At 32.5% G+C, this 11592-nt stretch overlaps 2 protein-coding genes across 2 annotated transcripts; one reads left to right on the top strand and one right to left on the bottom strand.

Annotated features, from left to right (window-relative positions):
• Nucleotides 1–154: 154 nt before the first annotated feature.
• On the bottom strand, nucleotides 155–5696 carry LOC111426360 (frizzled-4-like). The gene is made up of 3 exons (XM_023060848.2): nucleotides 5256–5696; nucleotides 2008–2213; nucleotides 155–1405 (listed from the first exon to the last, which is right to left on the bottom strand). The coding sequence occupies exons 1-3, from the start codon at nucleotides 5445–5447 to the stop codon at nucleotides 361–363; spliced, it is 1443 nt and encodes a 480-aa protein (XP_022916616.2). The 5' UTR covers nucleotides 5448–5696; the 3' UTR covers nucleotides 155–360.
• Nucleotides 5697–8610: 2914 nt separating this feature from the next.
• On the top strand, nucleotides 8611–11414 carry LOC111426359 (hexamerin-1.1-like). The gene is made up of 4 exons (XM_023060847.2): nucleotides 8611–8747; nucleotides 9219–9352; nucleotides 9405–10377; nucleotides 10429–11414. The coding sequence occupies exons 1-4, from the start codon at nucleotides 8651–8653 to the stop codon at nucleotides 11343–11345; spliced, it is 2121 nt and encodes a 706-aa protein (XP_022916615.1). The 5' UTR covers nucleotides 8611–8650; the 3' UTR covers nucleotides 11346–11414.
• Nucleotides 11415–11592: the final 178 nt, after the last annotated feature.

Here is an 11592-nt window from a genome sequence, read left to right as displayed (position 1 = left end):
AATATCAAGAGGACTAAGTTTTAGGGTGGTAAAACCGAAAAGTACTATATGTATACATATAGTATATATACTATATGTATAGGTGTTATATATATAAATCGGGCTGATGGAGCCATCTCATATTATTAATTAGGGTTAAAATTAAATGTCATAATTTATTTATTTAAATTTATTTACAACATTAATATACACTTATACAAAAAAAAATAAATAATCATCTCATTTTGTAATTGAGATAACAAGAAAAATTAATTAATTAAAAAGTTTTAACCTAAAAATCTTAAAATTAATATCACATCATTTTCCAAATACTACTTTAATTAATACAATTTTCGAGAATTTAATCAACAATTAGTTAAATTAAACTTTAGTAACTGGCATGGTTAAATCTTTGTGAGTAAAAGACGGTCGAATTATTTTATTCCACCGTTTAAACGTTTTCGAGGAGAACACCCAGATTGCGGCGAATACGGCGCTCAACAATTTAAGGCAAACTTTTAATAAGGCCACGGTTAAGTTATCTAAGAAATAGCACATCAAACATATAAATAAGGGGAGACATATCCCCAAACTTATTATACCTAATCGATAAATTAATCGTTCTAATTTATACGGAGATTTTCCCGCGTAAATCAAAGTTTTCCGGACGTTCTTCAAAGCGACCGAGGTTAAAACGGCCAAAATAGCCCCTAGTAAAGTAAAAATCATCTCAAAAATGATTAATAACAAAGTGGTTACCTCACAAAACCCAGAAAATTCGTTTATAACAATGTTATTCGAAATCAAAGCATAAATAATCGGGATTATCGATACAGTCCAAGTTAAAGCGTGTAAGCGAGGTGCTGTTCTCTCGATAGCTTCGGTCGACCACTCTTTAGCAGCGCTTAAATACCAAACCAAACAAAAAATGAACCACCAAATACAAAAGGCGAACTCGCAAAACGTTAAAACTAAGGCTATACTAATACAGAGCCAATTATCGTAGGGCTTTAATATCGATAAATCCCCCGAACACGTGTACGGTCCAAAAATCCAACGCAACAAGTACACCAAAGATGTTATAAATCCACAAATTGTTAAGAATAAAATTGGTCTTGCGGGCCAACGGAAACGTTTCGGCTCAATCGTGAACGTTAACAGCGCAAAACTTGTTACTATCAAACAAAAAAATGACCAAACTCCCGTCCAAACTTCGTAGAGTAATCGATCGGTCGAGCTTGAGTCGTTTACGCACATCTTAACGCACATATTGTTTGAAAAGATTGTGTTTTTGGGACAATGATGAGGCGGTCGTACGTTTTTCAAAGGGATTTCGAGTTGGCCAAAATGGTGGGTCTCTTGGAGGTGTTCTTCGTCGCTCGGTTGTTGCATGCATAGGTTAGGTTGTTCGGAGTATTCGTGAAATCTAAAAAAAAAAAATAATTTGTTTAGTTTAATTTGTTGAATCAAATTAAATTAATATTATTTTTTAAATTTTTAAACGTTCAAGAGAAAAATTTTTTTTAACCTCACTTAACAAACGTCAAGGTAAAATTGTTTAGGGTTTTTGTTGTTATTATCTAGGGTCGGCAACTAAATTGGACTTTTTGATTCTTTAAAGTTTAAACGTCAATGTGACTAACTTCACAACAATTTATTAATGGTTCTTACGGCAAACATAACGTCAAATTTGACATTACTAATGATCCAATTTTTTTAAGAATTTTCCAGCGCTTATTATGTCAAAGGATTTAATGTTAAAAGTACAAAATCAGAAATAAAACTAAAACTAGAAACTTGCTAGTTATGCCGCGCGTCAAAGACGCACGGCATAACAATTTCTAATAACATCGCCCGTGAAAATCTACAAACGATATCGTGGTACGATATGTTTCAAGCTCAAGAGGATGCAATAAAGTCGGCAACATAGCATCTAAAACGTCAAACACTTCTTCTTAACCTGAATGTTTCTAAATTTAGTATTAGTTCTAATTAATTCAATTTAATTTAGAAAATAATGATTATTACCTTGAGCAATTAAATTCTTCGGGCCATGATAAATTTAATCTCTGTAGAGTTGGTAAACAATCGGTTTTAACTTGTTCGCAAAGACCTCTGCAAGCGGGGACTGCCCTCGGGAGGTGTTCCGAACATAATGGTACATAAACGGAACAGACGAAAAGTCTTAAATACGGTGAACATTGGTCGTTGAGGATTCCTTTAAAATTTTCTAGCTGAAATAAAAAAAAATATAAGAATACAAATACAAATAAAAATAAAAATACAATGTAGTAAGAAGCAGAAGCGGATAGGAGTCGTAAGAAGAAGAAGAAGACAAAGACGACCAGTTTTTGTGGTTCGTCGCGAAAGATCGGCGCCGTTTGATGATGGCATTCGAAGAACAAAACCGGGGACGTTGATGAAACGAAGACGACTTGATTTTTTTGAATTAAATTACGATGCGGTTTAGAAAAAAATTTGATCGCCTTTAATGCCGAGTGACGAATTGAAAATGATGGCATTTTTAATTGAATCTTTTTCCTCGATACAAAAATTTTGGAAATTCTTTTTCGGTTAATATCGCAGCGTGTGGTTCATGTTATACAGGGATCTCGGGGTTTTAATCTGTAAAGGAAAGAGAGATAAAGAAAGAAAAAGAGAGAAAGAGGGGGACCCAGGTAGGGTAATCAAGCGGTCCAGGCGCCTTCACAAAAGCCGACCTGTCATTAGCGTCGGTCCGGTAACGCCTACGAGGGCCCCAATCGTCTCCTTTCCCGACTTTTATTTTTACCCGGCTCCCTCCGTACACCATCGAAACCACCATCGTTCCGTTCGTTCGTTCGTTTTCTTCTCGGACGTGGTTCATTATACCGGTCATTAGGGGCTTCTTCCCAGAAGAAGGAATTGACAAATAAAAAAAAAATCAAATTTTATACCAACCCAAAAAAATTATTTAATGACATTTCATTTTATGACAAATTTGAAGGTTAAAAACTTTAACACCTCTACACTAACCGGTCCTAATAAATCACATGCAATTATTGATTTAAATTATAAAAAAAATTATTTATTGTTTTATAACACAGATCCATTCGGAAAGAACATAAAAAAAACAACAAACATGAAACGTCGCTCTTTATCTGCCGACAAAGACTCGAAAAAAAAACGTGTTGATAACGAACGTCGATAAACCGCTTTAAAGCTTTCGTATATCGCGTTACTTTCAAAAGGCACCGACATCGAAGAAATTTGTACCAAAAAAAATTTATTAATTCCTATTAAAAAGAACTTAAATAACGCCATCTTTTAGTAATTGAAACAAATAAAATAAGACGCCGTTTTCATATTATGCTTATTTACGACGATTATTTGAGAAATATTTATAAAGTTTATTAAGAAGTGTTATTTCAACGTTTATTGTTATTTATTTAAGTTATAAGGACCTTTTTACAAAGATAAATTAAAGGTAATTTAAAAAATTTTATTGTGACAATTCAAACATAACCTAAAATTATTTATTTTAATTTTTTTAGTGAAAATTATTAAAGAAGCATTAATATTATTTAATATTTAATGATTATTGATGAAAAGCACCAAAATAGGAATAAACAATTTTTTTTACGATAAAGTTATTGCATAATTTTCAAGGTCAATGACCTTGTTATTATTAAATATTGTATTTTTTGCAAATATTTTGATGGTTTCTTAAACACACAACATAATATCCTTTTACATTGGTATTGCGAACGCATCTCACATAAACTTTTAAACTAATTTATAACAAATCTTAAAATAATTCGTAACTTTTTATTGTAACTTGTCACTTTTACACCGTGAAGTTGGATGTTGTCGCCAACATAAACGTGTTAAATCGTACCAACCTTAATCAATTGTTATTAAATTAAAATCAAATATAAAATTAATAAACAATTAGACGAAAACTGCAAGATTTTGAAACAAGAAGCAATTCGTATTTATCTGTCTCCTGATGTTTCATATGTGACGGAGCTGATTGCAAAAAACTACAATTCTTCCAAACTGACAACTTCATATTAATGTGTCAAATCTAACACTAACGATTTGATGGTAAATATTTCTTATAGAAGACTTTGTAGTTCTAGTTTTGCACTATCACTAGAACTAACACAAGACCTAGAACTAGAATCATTCGGGTTTAGTCGTCTTTAGACACGTGCGGCTAAACCCAAATGATTCTAGTTCTAGGTACAGTATTAGTTCTACATAGTAACAGTGCTGGTGTAAAACTAGAACTAACACTAGACCTAGAACTAGAAACATAAACGTCTGAAGACGCACGGCTAAAAAAACTTTCTAGATCTAGTCTAGTGTTAGTTCTAGTTTTAACTGTTATTCAATGTTAGACTGTTGTATATTTTTCTTCAACTAAAAGTAGAACTAGTATTAAACCTAGAACTAGAAACATTCAGGTTTAGAACTTTTAAGGAAAAAATTAAAAGTTGTACTCTATCATTTCATCTAATTTGCAAAATCATTAAAATCGTAATATTTCACACTGTCTATGTCAAACGTATTAAAACCACTGCCTCGGCAGCATGGCTGCCTCGCCTTCTGAGTAACGTATTTGTGCTAAAGAAAACTTTACTTTGTTTTAAGTACCAAAGCCACTGCCTCGGCAGCAAGGCTGCCTCAGCTTTAAATTTTTGTACTCATTGATCTTTGCCTAAAGGGTATTATGTGACATAACACGAGTATTAAACTTAAAGATAATAGATCACATAAAAATCATTAAAAATTATCTCCCAAAAGCTTCAAACATCCAATAATTCAACTTTACACGGAAATTGTAAAGACAGAAATAATTACATAAGAAGTTAGTCACAGTTTGGGACTTCACAAAGCTTTATAAACATTACATTAAAGGTATTATATTTCCACGAACAACTTTCATTAAGAAATTTTGCATTTGTTCATAAAACAACTTCGATTAACCTGAAGATGAGCAATTTATAACCGAAATCAGGACCAAAAAATCATTTCTTTATTTTTTTTTTTAATTTAAAAGACTTGGAATCCACTTTACGGCCTCTTTGCGCTTAAAGATCAAAGGAAAACAGCAGCTAGGAAACACATGTAAACACGGAGGGATCAAAAAATCTATTTTTAAACGTGTTCCCGGAGCGAAACACGAACACACGCCGCTTGAAGTTTGGAAGTTTTCGCCGAAGGTCGTTATTCGCGGTTAACTTCCACAAAAAAGAAACGAATTTCTTTTATTTACCAATTTTTTTACTTACCATTATGTTAGCGTCAAGTTGAGTGGTGTGTCCGAGTAAATTCGGCATCATCGTCCACTTGTACTGAATCCCTTGACACATAGAAACGGTGATTCGTTCACATTTCGACTTAACAAGCCCGGAAATTAATGGGAAGTTTAAACCGACGATTAAAAGCGTTAATAAAATAACCACATCGCAACGTGAAGTCATCGTTAGTATTCGATTAAATAACGAAACGACACTTTTTTTTAAATGAATTAAAGGTTAAAACTAGGAATTATTTGTTGTGTTTTAATAACATTTTCATTTACGAAAAATTTAACAACACACTCAAAAAAATTAAACAAAATAAAAACGGTTACGTCCTCGCTCCGTGACGGTCCCGACACAAATGAAAGCCGGTACAGAAAGAACAACTTCAAAGATAAAACTACCGAGTGCGGCTCAAGATAGCTCGACCAAATCTACAGAGTTAAATCAATTGTTTAGTTAATTTTTAGCGAAAATTTCGATTAATTTAAATTTAAATAAATTATTTTTCATTGAAATAAAATAAAATTAATTCTGTTTGGATTTAAAAATTAAGAAAAATTGAATTGGGATCGTGTTATAAGGAGCTTGAAGTTTCGCATGATTTTAACGATTCGGTCGGACTGTGTAAGTGGCAGAGTCATGAGGAATGTAAGTTGGAGATCAAAGTCGGCCGCCTTCCAATTCGAGAACGTAGGGTTTTACAATTCGACTACGTCGAGTTCCATTTTAACAAAAACAATGTAATTATTAATATTATCTCGTGAATGTCTTATATTTTTATATTAATAAAGTGATTTTGTTGTATAGGGTAATATAAATTATAATTATGTGCGACATCTATTATTCGATACTCGATAGAACTGATTACAGTGTTATTGTAATGATATTCCACATATGTACTTGATCTCAGTGATTTTTAAAGGTCTAAATCTTTCATAAAATGAATATGCTTTGAATTGGTCATAATGTATAAGCACGAAGGCTTTCATGGCTGATGTTAATTGAACTAAAATTAGAACTAGCACTAGACTTAGAACTAACTTAGAACATTTACGCGTCTGAAGACGCACGGATAAATCCAAAACTTTCTAGTTCTAAGTCTAGTGTTTGTTCTAGTTTTGTTGAAAATATACAACAACTTAGCGCTGAATAACAACTAACAATACAACTAATATTATCACTAGAATCAACACGAAATAGTCAACTCTGGGGGTTCTTCACTTCAATGCTTTCTTATAGAAAACTTTATCTTTTCTTCACAAAGATGTATAAGAAACGATTTCGCTTCAAATCGCCGAGGTCGCTTGCGGGCGAGGCGCATATCAACACGAAATAAACACGAAATAGTCATCTCTAGAAAGTTCTACTGCCTCGCCCGCAAGCGACCTCGGCAGAGTGAGGGTTAATGTTTTCTTATAGAAGATTTTGTATCTAAGACGAATAAGGAACGATTTTGCTTCAGCTCACAGAAGTCACTTGCGATCAAGGCGCTAGAATCCTATAAAACTGAACTTTGTATAAATGTATCAACTCCAGCGCCTAATATGCCAATATGCCTTTGTAAAGGTATAAAGTCTTGTATAAGAAAACATTTACCATTACTCCGCCGAGGTCGCTAGCGGACGTGGCGCTAGAAACCGTAGAGCTGACTATTCCGTATTAATGTATCAAAACCAGTGGCTCGCCCGCAAGTGACGTCGGCGATTTGAGGCGAAATCGTTTCTTATAGAAGATTTGTGACTTTACAGAGATATAAAAGGAACTATTTTACGAAATAGTCAATTCTGGGAAATTCTACTGCCTCGCCCGCAAGCGACCTCGGCAGAGTGAGGCCAAATATTTTCTTATACAAGACTTTTGTATCTTTACAAAGATGTAAAAGGAACGATTTTTAGTCAAATTGTTTGCCTGAAAACTCCATAGTTGTCGCATTCGGTGTGAAGTTGCAGCTAATGTAATTTTTCATAGAAATAAAGTGTATCGTATACCTTCTTAGTGGTTTTATTTAATTTTTTTAATAATCGTTATTTAACGAGAAGTACAAATGCTTGTACCAACAAAATCTCCCGATAACGAACCTAATCTTTCATAAACATAATGTGTTCGTGTTAAAAACGAAAATGCATTAACTGTGTTTTAAAGCGATATCAACACTTTTTATCAATCGATCTCTAACCGAATTCACGATAAGACACTAAAATTATTATTATGATTTTAACTAATAGTAAAATGATACATTAAAAAAAGAAAAGTGGGTAAGATTGAAAGAAAAGCAATTCGAAATAAATTAACAACAGATAATGGTCGATAAATCGTATTAGCGGTTATCCCCCCCGAGGGAAGCGCGATTCCCCTTTACCCCTCCATTCAAAATGAAATTAATCCATTACCGCGGACAATGTATCGAAGCGGCTTTGCCTTCAACCGAAACGTCGTTTCTAACGTTCACCGCCAGATGGATATTGAAAATCAAGATGAAAAAATTTAAAAAAATGAATGTGGAGAGAATGTTGGAGCGAGAAAGAAATAGAGGTTGGGGTAATTACCAACTATTAAAATTTTACACATTATGCCGACGGATACACGCACGCACACATACAAAGAAAGATGCCGGTGGCTTTGGATGGGTCGTCCGGTTTTTGTTTTCGACCCGATCAAACTGGTTCTTCTCTTTTCCACGGCTGACCGCGATCGCCGTCGATTCGAAACACTTCTTCCTTTCTCGAGAAGGAAGGTATCGTTGGGATGTCGGGAATTTTATTCCCTTTTTTGAAATTAAATGAGCCACAAAAAAAAAATAACGATTTAAAAAGAAAAGAAATGATGAAACAGAGAGGAATTTGTTATTTCATTAAAACAAAAAGAGACGAGAAATAATTTCGTCTTTGTTTCAAGCTAATTAAAATAATTGATTAGTTAATTAACGATTAGTTAATCGTGAAATTTGATTTTTTTAATAAACAAGATCCTGAATGATTTACCGCCATCTATCGGATTATAAGCAAACATTAAAATCGTGTGATGTTGGTTGCCTATCTTTTTTTTTTTTTAAATTAATTACATTTTCTTATTGTTAATTTTTATTAATAATTAACTTAAAGGAAATAAATAATTAAAGAAAACATTATTTTAGTAGAATACAACGTTAAAAACTCACCTAATTAAGATAAAAATTGATTGGAAATTTTCCACGTCCCAATTAATTATTATCAGAATAATTAGTTGATACTATTACATAAAATATCGTTATAATAAATTTTTAATAAAATATCGAGAAAGGGTCAAAGGCGACTCAAATTTTGGGTATAAAATCGCCCGTTAATTCTCGTTAAATCACACTGAAACGTTTCGTGTCTCAAGAAAGAAGTAATCTTTCCGCAATGAAGACGATCCTATTGGTTTCTTGCCTCTTTGCGTTGGCGCTCGCCACCCCAACTCCGTTTACAACAAAATTTATTCCAAAAAAGTATAATATGGGTAAGTAAAAATTATTAAAAATTTTTTTTTGAGGTTTCATATTTCACTATACCCGATAATAGATGGCGGTAATGATATAATTTATTTTATACGTTAAAAACTTAATTAATAAAAAAATAAGTTAAATATATCTAAATCAAATAAATTTTTGATTTAAAATAAGTAATAAAATAAATAATGAAATAAATAAGAAAAAACTTCAATCATTTTAAGTTGGCATCACTTAATTTTTTTTTGACACAACAAACTAACCTCAATAAATCAAAACGAATAAAATGTTTATTTCTCGGTTAAAATCATCAAAAAATTCTAATAAACCAGTTTTAAACTTGTTAATAATCATGGTTAAAAGATACAAAATTACAAAAGACTCACCAATAAGATATCTCCACAACCCGGGACTCTTCATAACATAACCTCAAACCTATAAAAAAAATAATTAAAATTATTATAATATACGAATTTATGTAGGTGATAAAACTTTTATGGAACGAGAATACCACGTTTTTCGGTTATTAAAACACGTCAATCAACCAATCTACCAAAAAGAATATGTTGAAATCGCCGATACTTTCGTACCATGGAAAAACATGGATAAATTCGAGGTAAATACAAATTATAACCATTAATATTAAATTGATTAAATTTATTGTTTAGAAACCCATGTTTGTGGAAAAATTCCATCAATACTACGAAACCGATATCCTTCCGAGAGGCGAAATTTTCTCAGTTTTCTACATGGAACATTTGAAACCAACGATAGCCCTCTTCAAAATGTTTTATTACGCCAACGATTTCGATACGTTCTTTAAAACAGCTGTTTGGGCTCGCCAACATGTTAACGAAGGGATGTGGTTGTACGCTTTCTCCGTTGCTTTAGTCCACAGAGTCGATACTTTTGGAATTGTTCCACCTCCAATTTACGAAATTTACCCGTATTACTTTTTCAACACTGAAACCATTACGAAAGCTCAAACTATGAAACAAATGTTTAACGGAAAATACCCAAATTATAATAAATACGAAGGATTTACGATCGAATCTAATTATTCCGGTTGGTACATGAATTTACATCCCGAACAATCACTGAGTTATTTCATGGAAGATATTGGATTGAATTCATTCTATTATTATTATAACATTCATTATCCATTTTGGATGGACGGCGAAGAGTTTGGTTTAAATAAGGATCATCGCGGAGCGATGTATTTGTGGGTGCACCAACAATTATTGGCTAGATATTATTTGGAGCGACTTTCAAACGAATTTGGCGAAATTGAAATGATGAATTTCGATGAACCAATTGAAACCGGTTATTATCCTTCGATGAAATATCCGAATGGAATGGAATTTCCAATGAGACCCAATCATGTTTATGTTGGAAAACATTGGGAATATAATCATCCTCATTTCAGTAACTTTACGAATTCTTATGTTTATGTAAAAGATTTTGCTAGACGTATGAGAGATTCGATTGATATGGGTTTTGTTTTTACACGTAATGGGACTAAAATGTCTTTGTATGATAACGATGGATTAGAAATTTTAGCCAATATGATTCAAGGAACTCCCGATTCACCAAATTTAGATTTTTACGGAGTTATTGAGATGTATTCACGACATTTATTAGGTAACAAAATTGTATATTTATATATTTATTTTATTAATTAATATTTTTTAGGTTACACAACAACCCCATTAAACAAATACAAAGTAGTCCCATCCGCAATGGAACACTTCGAAACTTGCTTACGAGACCCAGTTTTTTGGCAATTTTACAAATGGATCATGAGTTTCGTTTACGAATACAAGAGCCACCTTCCATATTACACCAAAAAAGAACTCGACTTTGTTGGTGTCGACGTTGAAAACATGGAATTTGATCGATTAACAACATATTTCGAAGATTTCTACACCGAGTTAGGATCCGCGGTTTATTACGACGACTTAAAAGGTGAACCTTTTAAAGTTCGAGTTAAACAAGAACGTTTAAATCACAAACCTTACACTTACAAGATTACGGTTAACTCAAAAACAGAAGTTGAAGCAATAGCTAAAGTTTTTATCGGCCCGAAATACGATGAATATGGACGTACAATTGATATTAATGAAAACCGTATGAATTTCTTTATGATCGACAAGTTTATGTATCAACTTAAAGTGGGAAAAAATGTTATTACCCGGAATTCGATGGATAATGCTTTCTTTATTAATGATAGAACTACACGCTTTGACCTCTACAAAATGATTATGGGTGTTCTTAAAGGCCAAGGAGAGTTCACTTTGGATGGTAGTGAAGCATATTTTGGTTTTCCAAGAAGGTTGGCTTTACCGATGGGGAAAAAAGGCGGTATGACTTATCAAATGTACGTGATTTTGTACCCCTATAAAAAAGTGGAGGGTGAAGTGAAGTTCTCTACTGAAAAGATGTATCCAATGGTTGGAACTGGTGGTCTTATGCTTGGGGACAACTCCTTTGGATATCCGTTTGATAGGCCAATTAATTATTACGCTTTCGATGTCACAAATGCTTTGTTCAAAGATGTCGTTATTTATCACGTCAATGATATGGATGAAATGAATACTTCAACTCTTTAATAACCTTTGTTTTGTACATTTAAAACATGTTAGATGATTGATAAATAAATAAAATTAGTTAAAGCATAATTGATTTTTGACATTTCAAACCATAATTTGAGGTTATGTTCTATGTAACATTAATTTTCATCATTATTAAATGATCCAAATAGTAATATGCGATAAAATAAGTGTTTTGAGATATTAAAACATTAAATCTTTAATTTCCAATTACAAATTTCAATTTATAGCAGAATAAATTTAAAAA

The sequence above is a fragment of the Onthophagus taurus genome, chromosome 5 (assembly GCF_036711975.1).
Source record: "Onthophagus taurus isolate NC chromosome 5, IU_Otau_3.0, whole genome shotgun sequence".
Classification (NCBI taxonomy): Eukaryota; Metazoa; Arthropoda; class Insecta; order Coleoptera; family Scarabaeidae; genus Onthophagus; species Onthophagus taurus.
Note: the sequence above shows the minus strand (reverse complement) of the source record. Positions and strands in the feature narration are given on the sequence as shown.

Excerpts from the sequence above, each read along its gene's own strand:
- LOC111426360 (XM_023060848.2), bottom strand. The coding sequence starts at position 5,447 with ATGACTTCACGTTGCGATGTGGTTATTTTATTAACGCTTTTAATCGTC. Across the intron at positions 2,214-5,255 it reads AACTTGACGCTAACATAATG|CTAGAAAATTTTAAAGGAAT; the intron begins GTAAGTAAAAAA and ends TTTTTATTTCAG. Across the intron at positions 1,406-2,007 it reads GAAGAATTTAATTGCTCAAG|ATTTCACGAATACTCCGAAC; the intron begins GTAATAATCATT and ends TTTTTTTTTTAG.
- LOC111426359 (XM_023060847.2), top strand. The coding sequence starts at position 8,651 with ATGAAGACGATCCTATTGGTTTCTTGCCTCTTTGCGTTGGCGCTCGCC. Across the intron at positions 9,353-9,404 it reads AAAACATGGATAAATTCGAG|AAACCCATGTTTGTGGAAAA; the intron begins GTAAATACAAAT and ends TTTATTGTTTAG. Across the intron at positions 10,378-10,428 it reads GTATTCACGACATTTATTAG|GTTACACAACAACCCCATTA; the intron begins GTAACAAAATTG and ends AATATTTTTTAG.